At 37.0% G+C, this 21,066-nt stretch overlaps 1 protein-coding gene across 3 annotated transcripts in view; it reads right to left on the reverse strand.

Annotated features, from left to right (window-relative positions):
• The window catches only part of METTL14 (methyltransferase like 14), a 40,434-nt gene that overhangs the window by 8,385 nt on the left and 10,983 nt on the right, over window positions 1–21,066 (reverse strand). For all 3 annotated transcript variants that reach the window (XM_040237395.1, XM_040237398.1, XM_040237397.1), the window contains exons 6-10: window positions 13,439–13,529; window positions 11,683–11,824; window positions 7,413–7,505; window positions 4,897–5,013; window positions 3,296–3,506 (exon numbers count right to left, since the gene is read on the reverse strand). In XM_040237395.1, the coding sequence (XP_040093329.1) occupies window positions 3,296–3,506; window positions 4,897–5,013; window positions 7,413–7,505; window positions 11,683–11,824; window positions 13,439–13,529 (654 nt within the window). The remainder of the gene's footprint in view (window positions 1–3,295; window positions 3,507–4,896; window positions 5,014–7,412; window positions 7,506–11,682; window positions 11,825–13,438; window positions 13,530–21,066) is intronic.

Below are 21,066 nucleotides of genomic sequence, written 5' to 3' on the forward strand. Positions count from 1 at the left end.
CTGACAAAGGTCTGTATAATCAAAGGTATGATTTTTCCGGCAGTCATATACAGATGTGAGAGTTGGACCATAAATAAGGCTGAGCACCAGAGATCTCATGCTTTTGAATTGTGGTGCTGTAGAACACTCTGTAGAGTCCCTTGGACAGGAAGGAGATCAAACCAGTCAATTCTAAAAGAAATCAACCTTAAATTTGGAAGAACTGATGCTGAAACTGAAGCTTGAATACTTGGGCCACTTGATGCAAAGAGCCAAGTCACTGGAAAAGGCCCTGATGCTGGGAAAGATTGAAGGTAGGAGGAGAAGGGGATGACAGAGGATGAGATGGTTCGATGGCATCACCAACTCAATGGACTTGAGTTTGCGCAAACTCCAGGAAATAGTGAAGGACAGGGAAACCTGGGGTGCTGCAGTCCATGAGGTCACAAAGAGTTACATGACTGAGTGACTGAACAACCACAAATATCAGAAACTACATTAAAGGTTTTCCTAGTGGCTCAGTGGTAAAGAAACCCCACACTAATGCAGGAGACACGAGTTTGCCCTTGATCCTGGAAGATCATACATGCTGTGGGACGACTAAGCCCATTTGCAATTACAGAGCCTGTATTCTAGAAACTGCAGCTACTGGGGCCACATGCCAGAACTACTGAAGTTCTCCTGCTCTAGAGCCTCTATTTCACAAGAAAATCCACTCAAATGAGAAGATTGTGCACCATAACTAGAGTAGCCCTTACTAGCTGAAAAGTCTGTGCAGCAACAAAGACCCAGCACAGCCAAGAATGAATAAAAAAAAAAAACATTTTTTTAAAAGAAATTACATTAAATATAGACTTGACTCATAGCTCAGTTGGTCAACAATCTGCCTGCAGTACAGGAGGTTAGGGTTCAATCCTTGTGTTGGGAAGATTCCCTGGGGAAGGAAACAGCAACCCACTCCAGTATTCTTGCCTGGAGAATCCCATGGACACAAGAGCCTTGCAGGCTACAGTTCGTGGAGTTGCAAGAGTTGGACATGACTTAGCGACTAAACCACCACTACCACCATCACCAAACAATTCAATTAAGGGACTTTCCTGGTGGTCCAGTGGTCAGGGTTCCACACTTCCAAAGCAAGGGGCACGGGATAAATTCCTGGTTGTGAACTGAGATCCCATGTCTCTCAGCCAAAGAAACAAAAACCAAAAAAAAAAAAAAAAAAACACCAGAAACCAAACATGGAAAAGGAAGCAATCAATTTTTTTTTTTTTTCAGGTGTCTGAGCCGAGTCCCGGGTGCAAGTCCCACAGCTCAGGGAAGCGCACCGCAATCAATTATTTAAAAAAAAAAAAAAAAAAAATTCAAAGATAAAGATTAAACCTACCTATTTAATGAAAACTACCTCTGTGTTTGATCACAAGAAGTATGTTAAAGGATATGGAAGACTGTAAATACAGGATGGAAATAATATACAGAGCAAACATAACCCCCAAAAAAGCTGGAATCACTGTAATAATGTTAGATGAAGTAGGATTTAAAGTTAAGAAACTGGATGAAGAAGGACAATTCATAATATTAAGAGCATCAATCTACAAGGAAGGCATAAAAGTCCTACATTTTAAATACACCTAATAACAATCTTGAATAGGCATAAATTCAAAACTGACAACTAAACAGAACCACAAGCCCATGATCTTAATAGATTTAAACATACCTTTCTCATAGAATAGTTAAAAACATCAGTAAAGACATGGCTGACAGAAACAGCATACACAAATACTATAACCAACAACAAAAAATTTACATTATTTTCAGTTATCTAAATTCGGTCAAAGCAAATTACAAATTAGTGGTATTTTAAGATACATATTATTTGACCACAATATTAAGCCAAAAAGCAATGATAAATGATAACATAAGCAACGCAATTCTGAATAACAAACTGCCAGGAGAAAAACCATTTAACTTTTAAATACAGAAAACATTTTCTCTAAACCTAAGCCACAGAGAAAAAACATTTCACACGCAAAATATTTCTTTGTAAAGAGAATGCACTTTTATTTTTCCCTTTATCATTTTACAGAAGTTTATGAAATTCAAGACCAGTTTCTACAAACGAAGATATTTCTATGTGTTCACTAAAGCACACCCACAGAGAATAGCTGACCAGTCTAGGGAGGAGGAAGGGAGAATGGATCCCATTATACCTACCTCAACTTAAGGGTTACTTTTTTTAGAATGAACATCAGAGTTTCTTTTAAATTCTTATGTACTTTGAAGGCAAATTATTCCACTGTACCTTCTTCAGCTTTTACCTTGTGTAAAATGTAGACTTTTTAAAACAAGTAAGATTCTGGCTCCTTTCAGCTTTAAACAACATTTCTAGCATGGTAAAACCAAACAGGTTGATTTTATATACTGTGATTGAATGATGCAATGTCCTTAAAAGTAACTTTTATATTTTCCGAGAAGAAAGAGAATGTATAATTACTTCAACAATACTTTGTAAACAAAAGCTGTCCCCTCTGAAAGAAAATTCCAGTCTGTAACAGCTTAATTATTTTCTACTCAATTTTTCAAAATTGTAAATTCACATTATACAGATTAAGTAAAAAAGTTAAAGTTTTGATAAAACAGTATCATGATATATGTAAGGAGACAAGCCAAGTACTAATAAGGCTAAGATATGTCATTTATTTAACAAACGTATGGTTATTTTCTACAGGATCATTTGGTCAGTGCTATCTAAAAATAAGACATTTTGTTCACGCCAAAAGATCCTTGAAACCTGAGCAAATCTGGTCCCTGCCAAATGATTTTGGACAGGGCCAAATATCAAGAACCTTTTGGTGTGGACCAAATGTCTTACAGACATTTTGGACAGGACCAAATGTCCATTATGCATTTCTTCAACACAGTATTTACTTAATAACCTAAATGCTGGTTCAAAAGAAAATAAGACAGTCTTTGTTTTCCGTGAGACTGCAGTGCTAAAGAGATTGACTATAAACATGCCCAAACGATTCTATAATTCAGATAATAGTGCTATGAGTGAAAGAGTGGTGGAAGGTCTGGATACTACTGTGAAACTGGCTAATTTAGGCAGTGTTGTGAGAAAAGGTCTGTCAGGATCAGAATGAGAGGAAAGAGAACCCTGAAAGAGTACTGAAACAAGACTGAGCTTAGTATACTTAAAATATACCAAGAAGAGGGGTCAAATGTGTCATAAGCATTTTATTTTACAAAGCACCGTGTACTCTTTCTTAACATCTATATCTCAAGGAACTATTAACATTTCCCCCCACTGAGATCTTACCTGGTCGAATTGTACTATCTCTTCCAAACAGATGAAGGCGTCTTCTACCAAGACAAAAATGTTCAATTATATGAAAAATTTCTACAGGCTTTTCTATATTGCCAATTTCAGGTTCTTCTGTGATAATCAAGTCAATGTCAACATTAGCATGAATGAAGTCCCCATCTGTGCTACGCTTAACAGTTCCTTTGATCCCCATAAGGCAGTGTTCCTAAGTAACAATAGAAACAGGCCAATTAATTTCTTTTCATAAACAGTCATATTGCACAACATTTTACATTTCAAATTCCAAAACAATACTATTTCTCTGAATCTTTGGGATATAGTTCTATATCAGCAAAAACACAATAGGAAAAACCTGGATCTCTGGACCTTCGAAGACTGGCAGGGAAGCTAGACATTAAACTCAGGGCCGTCACATTTTAGATAACTGAGTCAATGACTGTGGGATCTTTTCCTCTGCAACTCTTGATAGTAACTTGTTCCCAGAAGTTATGGAAACATGGCACTTGATTTCAGAATCTGATGTTATATTGGGCCTCACATGATCCAAGAGCAAATCTATATACAAGGTGTAAGCCTTTTCAAATGGAGAGAAGACTTTAAGCAAGGATACAAACTTAAAATACTCAACATACATAAATGTGAAAGTCAAACAATTTCTTTTTTTGTTGTTTATTTTTTGACCTCTATTTAATCTGGACAACAGGGTAAAGTTTAAATAAATTTAATCTCACTTGACTCCATGAACCAATAATAGCAAAGATGGCTTGGATTCCCTTCAAAAAGAATTTCTAGCCCAAGAAAGACTTCAAAAAGACTCTCCCCGTGAAGCTCCCAGAACAGTGAAATGCTGGAGGACAAACTGTTAAACCCTGATAACTAGGAGGGTAGTTCTATGAATCAGAGGTTCTCAGGGCTTCTTCAGGTTCTTATGTAGAAAAAAGAAGGGAACGTGAAAGTTGCTCTGTCCATGGGATTTTCCAGGCCAGAATACTGGAGTGGGTAGCCTTTTCCTTCTCCAGGGGATCTTCCCAACTCAGGGATCAAACTAGGGTCTCCAGCGTTGCGGGTGGATTCTTTACCAACTGAGCCACCAGAGAAGCCCAAGAATACTGGACTGGGTAGCTTATCCCTTCTCTAGGGAATCTTCCTGACCCAGGAATCAAACTGGGGTCTCCTGCATTGCAGGAGGATTCTTTACCAACTGAGCTATCAGGGGAGCCCAGAAAAAAGAAGGGAAGAGGAGAGAAATATTCATCTCAGCTGGCCAGCTATGAGTCTTGCTGCCATTTCTTTTTTCTGAGTCCAGAGAAAGGAAAAACTATAGGGGTCAGAAGTACCAAAAGCCCACATCGGACTGAGAATGACAGTAATATAGGATATACGGGAATACATATTACTTTCTCCAGCACAGCACAGGCTTCTCTGAGTGAACAGAATTTTTTAAATGAACTTGGCTGTGTTACTTTAATGCTCAATGCCATCTGTGCAAGTCTCAGAGAAGAACCTTTCCACCAAAATGAATTAAACAGCATGGAGTCATTTGTAAAACTTGAGAGAAAATAATTAAAATATAGAAAAAACAGTAAAGACAATACCTTTGTTCTCTGGAAAACGGCCTTTGGATCTAAAGTCTTAGTCTTCCCAGGATTGTTTTTATTGGTTTTAATCCAACAAATATCTTCACATCTTCTGTAACCCCACTTGCGTAAACACTAGAAATAAGAGAATTTTTAAAAAATCCTTAGCTAAAAGAAATAAACAATACTTAACCAACTAGCATTAAAAACTTCCTAGAGGTTTTGAGACACTAAATTCCAAGACATCATAATAATTTTGTATTACTGTAGAAACAGAAAAAAAGAAATACTTGTCTTTAAATATACAGCCATTATAAAAACATATAATACCAAAACATGGAAAAGACTATATAATATTCCAGTTCTTTATACTACCTTCCACTGTCATCAATAGAGAGTGACCTTTAAATAAGAAAACAATCAGCCCCTCTTTAATCAAAAACTAATTCAAAAGGTAAACTGTTCTTGCCACCTCAATTTTTTATCCTCTGATAAAGCTAAAAACTGTTGAGAAGTTCTAATCAGTAACTTCCTTTCAAATGAGTCTTGCAAAATGTTATTTTTATATATTTAAAACTAAACCTCAAAAATCCAAAGACTTAAAATTGTCTGTATATTTCTTTATAAGATAAAACTTTACTTTCAGCTTTATGTAACCTAGACAATAGAGAGGTTTGAATCTTAGTGTCTTAGAATCTGTTATATATGAACATATAACAAATACTTGCTAAGTGAGTACACAGAGAAGCATTTTGAGCCCTACCATATGTAGGTGTTGGCTAGCTGCTGGGATTAAAAACATGAGTAAGATACAGTCCTTACCCCTAACTGACTAAGCGCAAAGTAGGAGGAATTAAGTAAATTGTGCAGTGCAACACTGTTGGCACTATGATCGAGTACAAATAAAGACACAGTAGAGCATAAAATATATGTACTTTTCATTGTATAAACTGAGATACACCTCAAAATGGAACTTACATTTTTAACTTAAAATCTCAAAAATCACAATGACTATCTGTTCCTGTTGCCAAATATTTGTTTAGCACTGGATATTCATGAAGTATCACAAGGGCCTAAATTCAACATGCCCTAATCAACTTAGCACAAGTTCATGAGTATTTCTCATGCTATATTATTTTTGTAATTATTTTGGGCCAAAATCTGCTTCCACTAGTATGATAAACTGATGCATAAACAAATAAGATAAAGCCTCCTAATCAATTTCAAGCTAATCTGAGGGGTGGGAGAAAAGCTCAAAGCTAGATATTTGATCTAAACAGGGTAATATAACTATAAAATATACCGATATATCTATAAAAACATATGGCGTGTTTCTATTTTCTTAGATTTTTTTTACAGCATCTTAGGGAGATACCAGCAATAAAACAGATTCCCAGTATACAGTTATAGTCTTACCATGGAGTTAATAAATGACTGAAGCAATGATGTGATCCAACAATCTCAAACTTGCTATTTATACAAAAAATACAAAGCAACTGCAGAACTTCAGGATTTGAGCACAAATTTATCTCAATATAATCCTACTTAAATTCTTCACCTGTCAAATGGACACCTCCTAAAATTACCAGGATTAAATGAGATCTTGGTAGTATATCAAGTATTAATAATATGTTCTAAAAATGTAAATATTACCCCATAACAAGTGAGGAAAATGAAACACAAGAGTAAATACCTCCTTACCCAAAGTTTCACTGCTGGACAGCAGATCTGAGACCAAAACTAGCCACAAAGCTACCAGTATTAAGAAAAAAGCTTTCAGTATTTTGTTTCTATTTAGAAATTCAAAATACTCCAACCAAAAAGACAAAAGAAGTTCTGAATATGATAAACATAAGGTACCTAAAATAAACTGAGATAATAAACTTCTTTCTCACTCTCATTAATCCCTTCAAACTATGTGTTCTAGATGCTGTGTTATTATCCAATGCAATTCGGGTTACATTTGGAATTCATGAGTTAAGGCTACTCAGAAGAATACATTTTAGCTACTATGCTGGGAGGGATTGGGGGCAGGAGGAAAAGGGGACAACAGAGGGTGAGATGGCTGGATGGCATCACGGACTCGATGGACGTGAGTCTGAGTAAACTCCGGGAGTTGGTGATGGACAGGTGAGCCCTGGCGCGCTGTGATTCAAGGGGTCGCAAAAAGTCGGACACGACTGAGCGACTGAACTGAACTGAATGGACAGTATACAACAGTAAGCTGCACACTTCTGAGCTGCAATTCAATTTCAAATCTCTAAACGGTTCTCTTCCTGAAGTAAATTGTAGTTTGATTTTTCCGAAAGCTAGTTAACTGACTAAGGGGTACTGTCTTTTACATATTCTTTTTTTTTTTAATTAAAAAATTTTTTTACATATTCTTTTTAAAAGTTTTCCTTCCTGAATATTTGAGTACTATTTAATAAATGAAGAACAATGTAAACTTAATCTTCAAATTTCTTATACAACATACTGTTATTGTTTCTTATGAATTTTAAAAAAACACTTAAAAAAAAAAACCACCATCTTACCACTCTTCCAAGGTCCAATCCTTCCCCAGAACCACACCAGAGAAAAATAAATGATCGAGGTGCTGCAATCTCATCAATTTCTAACTTCATAATCTGGAAGAAACCAAAACAGTATTGCATTGAAGTATCTTGTTTCCCATTCATTCTAAATCCAAAAGAACAAGCACTGGGATTTATCAGGACTTACAGTATATGTTTATATACTTATAATATATGCTTCCCTGGTGGCTCAGATGGTAAAAGCGTCTGCCTGCAATGTGGGAGACGTGGGTTTGATCCTTGGGTCAGGAAGATCCCCTGGAAAAGGAAATGGCAACCCACTCCAGTAACCTTGCCTGGAAAATCCCATGGATGGAGGAGCCTGGTAGGCTACTGTCCATGGGGTTGCAAAGAGTCAGGCACGACTGAGTGACTTCACTTTCCTTTTCACTTACAATATATGTGTTCTTTAAATGTACTAATTTTCTTTAGGAAATACAATGGAAAATAAATTTTATCCTTAAAACTTGTTCTTATGGGTTTTTTTTTCTATATTAATACAACACAGATGAACACATGCACATAGATACACTTGATTTTATACGAAAAGTTTGCTAAGCTAAGTCACTTCAGTCGTGTCCGACTCTGTGCGACCCCATAGATGGCAGCCCACCAGGCTCCCCCATCCCTGGGATTCTCCAGGCAAGAACACTGGAGTGGGTTGCCATTTCCATCTCCAATGGATGAGACTGAAAAGTGAAAGTGAAGTCACTCAGTCGTGTCCGACTCCTAGCAACCCCATGGACAGCAGCCTACCAGGCTCCTCTGTCCATGGGATTTGCCAGGCAAGAGTACTGGAGTGGGTTGCCACTGTCTTCTCCATGAAAAGTTTATAGGAAACCATATCTATAGAATTATGGAATTTTATAAGGTATAGCTTTAGAGCAACCTGTTACCAGTTACAGAAAAAGAAACTGAAAAGAAAAGGGATTCAATTACCTCAAAGTTAGGGGCAAACTTAAAATAAAACATAACCACAAATGTTTGTGGAGGACAATGTTTCCAGTAGAACAATTCTAAATGAAATAAATCAATATACATATTTCATTGTAATGATCACTTTAGGTCTGAAATGTAAAAAAAAATTAGGCTATAATTGTTGGCTTTGTATGTGCTGAGTATCTCAATTAAAAAAAAAGTTCTTTAATAATTAACTCTCTAAATTTGGGGACTACCATAGTGTATATAAATGACTACAAAAGCAATCATTTTATATGGTATTCTTATTCTACTGCTTCCTATTACAGCTAACAAGTTCCACAAACCATGGATCAAGCTAATACTTATTAGTTACATTTAGGAATTAGGAATTTTAAGTTAAAAAATTTTTTTTCCTTAATTTTTTTCTTTGACCATACCTCACGGGCGTGTAGAACTTTCCCAACCAAGGACAGAACCCACATTCCCCACAAAGGAAGTGCAAAGTCTTAACCACTGGACTACAAGGGAAGTTCCTTAACTTTTACTCGAGTGCATCATAACCATATCACCTATAACTTATCTAGGTAAAAAGAAACATTATTTGAGAGTGGTAGTGGAAATAAATTACAATAGGCATAAACCTATTCAGTTTTACACTTCCAATTTTGTCTTGATATAACGCCTGATCTAATATTCTCTTAAGAATATGAATAAACATTAATACGCACACACACACACATCCATTCCTACACACACTTACACATGGCATAGCTAAGGTAGGTAATGGCACACAGTGAAGAACATTAAGCAAATAACTCTTGACATTACAATTATAAATACTAAATATTGGTATTTTAAGTAAGCGCTTATATTCTTAACTAAAACACAGTGACCTCCACTGACTCTAACATGAAAAAGAATACCTGAGAAACTCACTTTTTAAATTTATATTTAGCTATTGGCACTTTCTTTAGGTTATTACTACATAAAGGTTAAGAGCTTAGAGTTCTTAGGGCTCCAGACAAAACTTTTCAATATGCATATAAAATGGAATTTCTTTATTACAAAAACTGTATTAGTTTATCATATAAAATTTAAACTCTTGGATTTCACTGACCAACTCTTAGAGATTGGCCAGAGAAAATAAAGCTCAACCTAACTACTAACCATAGACATAATAAGATTAATTTTTCAATTTTCTTTTGCCTAAATTGAAAAAGATTACTTTCTATATTAATTTTGATGAGAAAAAACAGATATTTCTTAAACACTATCAGAACGAATATTAACTTGTACAACCTATCTGGAAAACCTCTCAGCCCTAAGTATCAACAGCACTATGTCTTTAACCTTAAGTTTTGGGGATAATATATATTTCTGTGTTTCAACAATAAACACAGATTATACTTATCAGAGGGGAGGAAAAACATGTAAAATAAAATAAAAATGTAAATAAATGTGACAGAGGTATTGAGGCTGGTAGGAAAAGCTTCAAGGAAGAAAAACTGAAGTTATATCTTGAAGAGTAAGTAATACTAACAACAGTAACGACTATTAACTCAGAAGGGGATATGCAAGGATTCAAAGCAGTTTCCTGTGAAACATCACTTTACAGAGTTTGAGTCCACTGCCTTCCTTACCTCTCTTCTGTGTTCAGCGCTTTTGATCACATGCTCCTCCTCAATTAGGGAAGCTCTCTATGTCCTTGGCTTCCATGACATTCAAACTATCTTGATTCATCTCATTCATCTGTGACCCATTCTTTTCACATCTTTTCTATGTGCCTCTTAAATGTTTAGTTTCCTGAGGCTTTACTGAAAATTCACATTGTATCCTAACTGAGATACTATCTCAAGACATATTCATTTATTCTCATAGGTTTAATATGCTAAGCCTTTAAAATCCATCTTTGGAGATGGCCAGATCTTTCTGTTAAGTTGCATACTCCTATTCCAACCTCCACTTGAATGTCTCTCATACACCTCTCATCAACACATTCAGCATACCCTAAACCCTCTAATCCTGCTCCTCTTCTTAAACTGACTCTCACCCAGTGATAACTGAACCCATTCATCCCAAGACTCAAACTTCTGAACATCCTTACCTCTTTCCTTCATCTCAATCATTAGATCTCACCAGACATACCTACAAAACATTACTGAATTTATCACCTTTCTATCCTTACTACCATCACCCTAATTCAGGGAACCTTCATCTTCTAACCAGACTACTACAACAGTCTTCTACCTGCTCTTCCCTCTCCAGTCTTCATTTTCTCTGGACCATCCTTCTCCACAAATTAGACCATTTTACTAAACTAGTTAAAGCCCCTCAAAGATTCCTTAATGTCTTCAGGATAAAAGTCCAAGCTTCTAAGAAGACAGCATCTCTAGATAGTCTCCATCTGTGTTTCAACACAATCAACATACACACAGACCTCCATTCTCACCTCTTTGCCTCCTGCTCTTGCTGTGGCTTCAGCTTGGAATTCCTAGCCCAGCCCATTCTCAGCGGCCAATTCTGGCTAATCTGTTCAGGCATCACTTCCTCTTTATGTCCCCCAGCTTCCTAAACTTGGTCAGGTTTGTTTTCAGATCACCTTATGTAATCCTCTATTACTGAACTAACAAAATGATACTGCAATTATCTATTTAGGTCATTGCTTATCCCATTTAACTGTGTGTTCCTTAAGGCCAAATACTAAGTCTCATTCATCTTTGAATCTCCAGTACCTAGTTGCCTAGTACAGAGTGGTACTCAATAAATATATATTTGCTATTTTTGTTATTGACCAATAAAAACAGATTACTTTATGTAACTCACTGAAGCTATCAGTTTGTTTACTTTTATTTAGGAAAACAGAACTTTACTGCAACTATATAAGACTGAGATTATATATACTTTAAATCTATTATACCGTTAAGTTCTTTAACGAGTAAAAATTATGCTAATATATATGTGTGTGTGAATACTCTGACATTCACTGAAACAAACCAAATACAGAAAGCTATCAACCATTCAATCTGTTTTTAGACTTATTTCTAGCTATACATCCAAGGACTCTAAGACTGGAATTTTAAGGCTTCTACAAACAACTTACTTATTCCCTGCTCAACTTCTGCCTCAAAAAGAAAGACCAAAGATATTATAATAATTGTTACTGTCCCTTACATCTTCAGCCATAATATATACTATAAATCTATATTTATAATTCCTAAAACAGTATTTATAATATTATTCTCTGATCAAATAAAGATATATTCATTTGAAAAATAAATAATTCATTACAATGTAGAAAGTTTCATCATACATCATCCCAAGTCCAGCATTTTTCATTAGCAGTGATGCCAGTCTCTCTGTAATATTCTTCTAAAGGTGGTTCAAGAAGAATCACATCAAATTTGGGTGTCAGTTCTCTGATGTCAAAGGCTTCTATATCTGCTTGTAAGTACCTATTAGATTAAAACATAAGAAGTAAAAGATTACAGATGGTAATGAAAAAAAGTTTCTTAAATATTTCCTAATACTATTTCAAAGTCATCATGAGCTAATAACTAAATACCTTTTTATGGAGGAATCTCTCTCCTCAGTACAGACAGTAAAATAATCTACCATTGTTCTTCCTGAGGACATGGATAGAATCATACTGCAAAGCAAAACCATGAACCTACAGGAACATCTTGAGTATAAACCTCTCCCATTTTTATACTGAAAATCCATACTCAGATGTGAGTGTCTGAGTCCCTTTCCATTATCATCATAATACTTCGAGGAATATCACATTATTTTTCCTTCAATTGTCCTTTAGAAAAATTGTTTTGTTTTAAATTCCTCCGTCTAAAAAAGTTTCTAAAGCTAGACATAATTTTCTTTTGCTAGTTTGTTTGTTAGCAATAGTGTTTATATTAACAGTCCTTTCCAGCCATCTAGTATAAATTACTACTAGCCTTTATTTAATGGTTATTTCTACACAGTATAAAGGTATTTCAAATATAAATATAAAACACTTTGGGGCTTCCCCGGTGGCTCAGCGGTTAAGAATTCACCTGCAATGCAGAAGACCCAGGTTCAATCCCTAGGTTGGGAAGATCCCCTGGAGGAGGGCATGGCAACCCACTCCAGTATTCTTGCCTGCATAATCCCATGGCCAGAGAAGCCTGGAGGGCTACAGTCGATAGGGTCACAAAGAGTCGGACATGACTGAAGCAACTTAGCATGCATGCATGCATAAGTTACTTTAAATATTTCTAAATATGATAAATATTAGCCTGTTAAAAATTTTTCTACAAACTCAGTTATCTTTGTGGTTCTTCTAATCATTAATAACATACATTTTAGCAAATTGTTAAGTGTACAATATGTTCAAAGTAAGCTAAAGAGTCTCCAATTTTAAGGATTATACACATTTTTTTGAGGGAAACATCATTCTGTTAGCAAAGGTTAAAATGAATTTTTGTATTCCAAAATGTTAAGAATAGTATCCCTAGATGCCAAGTTATAATTAACTTTCATTTATTTTCTCTCTCTTAAGTTTTCTAACTTTCTTCAATACGTAATTTTGAGAAGAAAAGATATTTAAAAACATTTAAAGACAGTTAAGAGTACAACAAATAAGATTTTCTAAAAAAAAAAAACTTAAAGACACTCTAAATTATCCAGTAAACTGTAAACAAATAAAATGACAACCTACTGTGTACTCAGTGCCAGAGTTTCAAACTAATACATTTCACTATAAAGAAGAAAGAGTGTGTTAACCTTTCAAAGATGCTGAATTTTTTTCAAACTTCAGAAAGGTTAGTTAGTTTAGTTGCTCAGTCGTGTCCGACTCTTTGCGATCCCATGGATTGTAGCCCACCAGGGTCCTCCATCCATGGGATTCTCCAGGCAAGAATACTGGAGTGGGTTGCCATTTCCTTCTCCAGAGGATCTTCCTGACCCAGGGATCGAACCCAGGTCTCCTGCATTAGAGGCAGATGCTTAAACCTCTGAGCCACCAGGGAAGCCTCTTTACATGACAAAAAGACTAATATTTTAAGCCTGAGTTGGGAAGAAAAAACCCCACTTACATAGGAGGAGTGTTAGATTTAGCTATTAACTCATCCTTCAGTCTGATGAGCTCCCGCAGTTTAGGGTATTCTTCAAATCTGTCGGCCAAACCTGGGGAGGAAAAATAGTAAATTCCAAATTTCAATACAATTAAGTATCAGTGAATTCAAAGGTGATAAGCCTGCTCAGGAAAACACAATAAGACATAACCAACTTATTATTCTCGCATCCTTTGTAAGTTAGTTTTGAGTATCTTTAAATACTTCATAAACACATTTTATACCTAATGACCCTAATTTCATATGTAGGCAAACACCCAGGTGTTTTAAAGGCAAGATGGTTTAAGTCAATAAACCACTTAATTTTTAAAACTTATTGTATTAAATAATCTGCTTAAAATATCAAGTTTAGACATTCTGTTCTCAGGAAATTTTTTTTTAATTCATGCTTTTTTCATTTTTACTAAAAAAACAAAAAACAAAAAAACAACTCTCCCAAAGATCTAGTGACTGTTCAGTTTTCCCCTAGTTTGACAGTTATCCAAAGCAGAGAAAATGAAGATTTCTTATCCTTACTACTGACGATCTTAAATGGCTTAAATTATGGACACAATCCCAGAACAAATTTAGGCAGGAAGATAATGAATCCCTATTAGTCGATTAGCTCTCACCTCACTCACTCTTGATTACTCATCTAAATTGTACTACCAACTCCAAGACAAGTCATTTTCTCTAAGAACATATCCTATATCAGTATTTATAGTTTTAAAGATCTCAGATCCCCACATATTATAAACCAAATCCTCATATATTTTTTCAAGCCTAGGATCTTCAAAAACACCTCCAAGTCCCAGAAAGGTTAAAAGCAGGAGCCTCACTGTTTCTATGTCCTCAAAAATATTTAAATCTTTGAACCTCAGAAGAGATTTTAGGTAAAACAGCATAATGCCTGTTTAAACAACTGTAAGGGTAAGTAGGGCTTTGAATATCAAAGATTCCTAAAAGATCTTATTTTACTTTATCCTGCTTCCTTACAAGAATCATAATCATCTTAAGTTAAAAACCAAAAGTACACCTCACAACCCTAATATCAAAGATTAAAAAAATGAAAGATTTCGTAAAGCATCCTTAATCAGTGGTTACAGATCAAATTTCAAATGAAACAAGTTTGAAGATTTTATTATATTTGAGTTTCAATCACAGTAGAGTCAGCTCTCAATCATCTACAAAACAGATGTACAACTTTTTCTCAATCCATAATAGTTTCCTAAGTACATTTTCTTTGCCTCGGAGAAATAAAACGTATTAAAAGCAGAAAGGCCAATAATGAAATTTGGCTATATTACTTATAACCTTAAAAAAAAAAGCTTTATTGAAGTATTTTTGATAAACAAATTTATTGAGGTATAGTTGATAAACAAAAACCTTATACATTAAACTTACATTTAATGGATGCAATCTGATGAGGTTTAACATATGCATATAGCTGTGAAACCATAACCACAATCAAGGTAAGACATATTAATAACCTTCAGAAGTTTCTTTGTGTTCCTCTGGTTTTGGTGTGTATGTGCAGTAAGACCCCTTCATGGATCACTGCCTTGTCATGGCGAACAGGCTTGCATAACTCAATGAAACTATGAGCCATGCTGTGAAGGGCCACCCAAGACAGATGAGTCACAGTGGAGCGTTCTGACAAAATGTGATCCGCTGGAGGAGAGAATGGCAAACCACTCCAGTACACGAGCCTTGAGGACTCCATGAACTGTATAAAAAGGCAAGAAGATGTGACACTGAAAGATGAGCCGTTCAGGCTGGAAAGTGTCCAATATGCCACAGGGGAAGAGTGGAGTACAACTACTGATAGCTCCAGAAAGAATGAAGCGGCTGGGCCAAAGCAGAAACAACACTCAGGTGTGGATGGGTCTGGTGATGTAAGTAAAATCGGGTGTTTTAAAGAATAGCATTCCATAGGAACCTGGAATGTTAGATTCATGAATCAAGGTAGACTGGACATGGTCAAGCAGGATATGGCAAGAGTAAACATCAACATCTTAGGAATCCATGAAATAAAATGGTTGGGAATGGGTGAAACTAATTTTGATAATCATCGGACCTATTACTGTGGACAAGAATCCCTAAGGGAAGCAACCTAGATGTCCATCGACAGATGAATGGATAAAGAATTTGTGCTACATACACTCAGCCATAAAAAAGGAATGCATTTGAGTCAGTTCTGATGATATGGATGAATGTAGACCCTATTATACAGAGTGAAGTGGGTCAGAAAGAGAAAGATAAATATTGTATTCTAACACATATATACAGAATCTGGAAAAATGGTACTGAAGAATTTATTTATAGGGCAGCAATGCAGAAACAGACAAAGAAGTCTTATGGACATCGGGAGAGGGGAGAAGAGGGTGAGATGTATGGAAAGAGTAACATGGAAACTTACATTACCATATGTAAAATAGATAGCCAACGGGAATCTGCTGTATTTCTCAGAAAACTCAAACAGGGGCTCTGTATCAACCTAGAGGGGTGGGATGGGGAGGGAGATAGGAGGGAGTTTTAAAAGGAAGGGGACACGTGTGATTTATGTTGACATAAATCTGTGAAGCAATTATCCTTCAATTAAAAAAAAAAAAAAGAATCCCTTAAAAGAAATGGAGTAGCCCTTATAATCAACAAAAGAGTCTGAAATGCAGTACTTGGGTACAACTTTAAAAATGACAGAATGATTTCAGTTTGTTTTCAAGGCAAACTCCTCTACATCACAGTAATCCAAGTCTATGCCCTTACCACCAATGCTGAAGAAGCTGATCAGTTCTATAAAGACCTAGAAGACTTTCTAGAACACCAAAAAAAGGATGTCCTATTCATCATAAAGAAAGCCAAGTGCTGAAGAATTGATGCTATTGAACTGTGGTGCTGGAGAAGACTCTTGAGAGTCCCTTGGACTGCAAGGAGATCCAACCAGTCCATCCTAAAGGAAATCAGTCCTGAATATTCACTGGAAGGACTGACACTGAAGCTGAAACTCCAATATTCTGGCCACCTGATTCGAAGAACTGACTCACTGGAAAAGACCCTGATGCTGGGAAAGACTGAGAGCAGGAGGAGAAGGGGATGACAGAGGATGAGATGGCTGGATGGCATCACCGACTCAATGGACATGAGTTTGAGTGAACTCTGGCATGCTGCAGTTCAGGGTCACAAAGAGTCAGACATGACTGAGTGACTGAACTAAACTGATTCATCATAAGGGATTGGAATGCAAAGTAGGAGCCCAAGAGATACCTGGAATAACAGGCAAGTCTGGCCTTGGAGTACAAAATGCAGCAGGGCAATGGCTGACAGAATTTTGCCAAGAGAATACTCTTGTCATAGCAAACACCCTTTCAAAACAACACAAGAGATGACTTTACACATGGACATCACCAAATGGTCAATATTGAAATCAGATTGATTACATTCTTCATAGCTGAAGATGGAGAAGCTGTATAGAGTCAACAAAAACAAGACCTGGAGCTGACTGTGGCTCAGATCATCAGCTCCTCATAACAAAATTCAAGCCTAAACTAAAGAAAAGTGGGGAAAACTACTAGGCCAGTCAGGTAAGACTTAAGTCAAATTCCCTATGAACATCAGGGGAGGTGACAAATAGACTCAGATGATTAGATCCAGTGAACAGAGCGCCTGAAGAACCACGGACAGAGGTCTGTAATACTGTACAGGAGGCAGCAAACACCACCATCCCAACAAAAAAAAGGCACAGAGGAGGCTTTACAGATGGCTGAGGGAAGAAGAGAAGCAAACAGAAAGGGTGAAATGGAAAGGTTCACCCAACTAAAGGCAGAGTTCCAGAAAACAGCAAGAGACCAGAAGGTCTTCTTCAATGAACAATACAAAGAAATAGAGGAAAACAACAGAAAGCATAAGGCTAGAGATCTCTTCAAGAAGACTGGAAATATCAAAGGAACATTTCATCCAAAGATGGACACAAAAAGGACAGAAACAGTAAAGACCTAATTGAAGCAGAAGAGATCAAGAAGAGATGGAAAAAACACACAGAAGAACTGAACAAAAAAGATCTTAATGACCTGGCTAACCACGATGGTGTAGTCTCTCATTCAGAGTCAGACATCCTGGAGTGTGAAGTCACATGGGTCTTAGGAAGCACTGCTGCCAAAAAGCTAGTGGAGGTGATGAAATTCCAGCAGGTATTTAAAATCCTAAAAGATGATGCTATTAAAGCTCTGCACTCAATAAGTCAGCAAATTTGGAACATCTAGCAGTGATCACAGGACTGGAAAAGGTCAATCCTCATCCCAACCCCCAAGAAGGATAGTACTAAAGGATGTTCAAACCAATGGACAACTGCACTCATCTCCCATGCTAGTAAGGTTATGTTCAAAATCCTCCAAGGCAGGAGGAGCTTTAGCATTACATGAACTAAGAACTTCCAGAAATTTAAGCAAGCTGCATTCAGAAAAGGCAGAGGAACCAGAGATCACATTGCCAACCTTCACCGGATCACAGACCAAGCAAGGGAATTCCAGAAAAACATCTACCTCTGTTTCACTGACTACACTAAAGCCTTTGACTGTGTGGATCATAACAAACTGTAGAAGACTAAAGAGATGAGAATATCAGACCAAATTACCTGTCTCCTGAGAAACCTGTATGCAGGTCAAGAAGCAACAATTAGACCCCTACTGGGAACAACTGACTGGTTCAGGATTGAGAAAGGAGTAGGACAAGGCTGGTATTGTCAACCCTGTTTATTGAACTTATATACAAAATAAATCATTGGAAATACTAGGTTGGATGAGTTACAAGCTGGAATCAAGATGGCCAGGAAAAATATCAACAACTTCAGATATGCAGGTGATACCACTCTAATGGCAGAGCAGGAAGAGGAACTAAAGAGCCTCTTGATGAGGGTGAAAGAGGAGAGTGAAAAAGCTGGCTCAAAACTTAATATTAAAAAAACCAACATCATGGCATCCATTCCCATCACTTCAGGGCAAAGAGAAGGGGAAAAGGGGAAAGCAGTGACAAATTTTCTCTTCTTAGGCTTTAAAATGACCATGGATGGTGACTGCAACCATAAAATTAGAAGACAACTGCTTCTTGGCAGGAAAACTAGACAGTGTGTTAAAAAGCAAAGACATCACTTGGCCAACAAAGGTCCTTATAGTCAATCAAAGCTATGATCTTTCCAGGAGTCATGTACGGATGTGAAAGTCGGACCATAAAGAAGGCTGAGCACCAAAGTGATGCTTTTGAATTAGTGCTGCAGAAGATTCTTGAGAGTCCCTTGGAAAGCAAGGAGATCAAACCAAATCAAATCTTAAAGGAAATCAACCATGAACATTCTTTGGAAGGACTGATGCTAAAGCTGTAGTTCCAATCCTTTGGCCACCTGATGCAAAGAGCGAACTCATTAGAAAAGACCCTGATGCTGGGAAAGATTGAAAGCAGGAGAAGATGGCAACAGAGGATGATGGTTGGATGGTGTCACTAATTCAATGGACATGACTTGGGCAAATTCTGGGAGATGGTGAGGGACATCAAAGCCTGGCGTGATACAGTCCATGGGGTCACAAAGAGTCAGACACAACTTGGTGACCCAACAAGTATCTTTAAGTAAGTTAAAATATACCCTCTTAAATTTTTTGAAGTATTGTTGACTATGGTCAGCAGTATTGCTGAGTATAGACAATTTGCTATACAGCAGATCTATAGAATCTTTTCATCATGGGGGCCTGGAATGCCCCTATGATAAAAAGAGTAGGAAATCAAGAGATAACTGAAATAACAGGTAAGTCTGGCCTTGGAGTACAAAATGAAGCAGGGCAAAGACTAAGAGACTTTTGCCAAGAGAACACACTGGTCATAACAAACACCCTCTTCCAACATCACAAGAAACAACTCTACATATGGACCTCACCAGATGGAAAAGATGGAGAAGCTCTTTGCAACCAAAGATGGAGAAGCTCTATACAGTGAACAAAAACAGGACCAGGAGCTGACTGTGGCTCAGATCATGAACTCCTTATTGCAAAATTCAGACTTAAACTGAAGAAAGTAGGGAAAACCACTAGACCATTCAGGTACAACCCAAATCAAATCCATTATGATTATACAGTGGAAGTGACAAATAGATTCAAGGAATTAGATCTGATAAGAGTGTGCCTGAAGAACTATGGATGGGGTTCATAACATTGTATAGGAGGTAGTGACTAAAATCATTCCAAAGAAAAAGAAATACAACAAGGTAAAATGATTGTCTGAGGAGGCTTTATAAATAGCCGAGAAAAGAAGAGAAGTGAAAGGCAAAGAAGAAAAGGAAAGATGTATCCATTTGAATGCAGAGTCCCAAAGAATAGCAAGGAGAGATAAGAAAGCATTCCTAAGTGATCGGTGCAAAGAAATAGAGGAAGACAACAGAATGGGAAAGACTAGAGATCTCTTCAAGAAAATCAGAGATACAAAGGGAACATTTCATGCAAATATGGGCACAATAAAGAACATAAACAGTATGGAACAGAAGCAGAAGAGATATAAAAAGAAGTGGTAAAAATACACTGAAAACTTTACAAAAAAGGTCTTAATGACCCAGGTAACCATGATGGTGTGATCTCTCACCTAAAGCCAGACCTCCTGGAGTATGAAGTCAAGTGGGCCTTCAGTTCACTTGCTCAGTCATGTCCAGCTCTTTACGACCCCATAAATTGCAGCACACCAGGCCTCCCTGTCCATCACCAACTCCCAGAGTTCACTCAAACTCATGTCCATCGAGTCAGTGATGCCATCCAGCCATCTTATCCTCTGTCGTCCCCTTCTCCTCCTGCCTCCAATCCCTCCCAGCATTAGAGTCTTTTCCAATGAGTTAACTCTTCCCATGAGGTGGCCAAAGTACTGGAGTTTCACGTTTAGCATCAGTCCTTCCAATGAACACCCAGGACTGATCTTCTTTAGAATGGACTGGTTGGATCTTCTTGCAGTCCAAGGGACTCTCAAGAGTCTTCTCCAACACCACAGTTCAAAAGCATCAATTCTTCTGTACTCAGCTTTCTTCACAGTCCAACTCTCACATCCACATGACCACTGGAAAAACGATAGCCTTGACTAGACGGACCTTTGTTGGCAAAGTAATGTCTCTGCTTTTGAATATACTATCTAGGTTGATCATAACTTTCTTTCCAAAGAGTAAGTGTCTTTTAATTTCATGGCTGCATTCACCATCTGCAGTGATTTGGGAGCCCCCCAAAATAAATTCTGACACTGTTTCCACTGTTTCCCCATCTATTTCCCATGAAGTGATGGGACCAAATGCCATGATCTTCATTTTCCGAAATGTTGAGCTTTAAGCCAACTTTTTCATTCTCCTCTTTCACTTTCATCAAGAGACTTTTTAGTTCCTCTTCACTTTCTGCCATAAGGGTGGTGTCATCTGCATATCTGAGGTTATTGATATTTCTCCCAGCAATCTTGATTCCAGCTTGTGCTTCTTCCTTAGGAAGCAGTAATATAAACAAAGCTAGTGGAGGTGATGGAATTCTAGCTGAGCTATTTCAAATTCTAAAAGATGATATGCCAGCAAATTTGGAAAACTCAGGAGTGGCCACAGGACTGGA

The sequence above is a fragment of the Oryx dammah genome, unplaced genomic scaffold, assembly GCF_014754425.2.
Source record: "Oryx dammah isolate SB20612 unplaced genomic scaffold, SCBI_Odam_1.1 HiC_scaffold_3, whole genome shotgun sequence".
Classification (NCBI taxonomy): Eukaryota; Metazoa; Chordata; class Mammalia; order Artiodactyla; family Bovidae; genus Oryx; species Oryx dammah.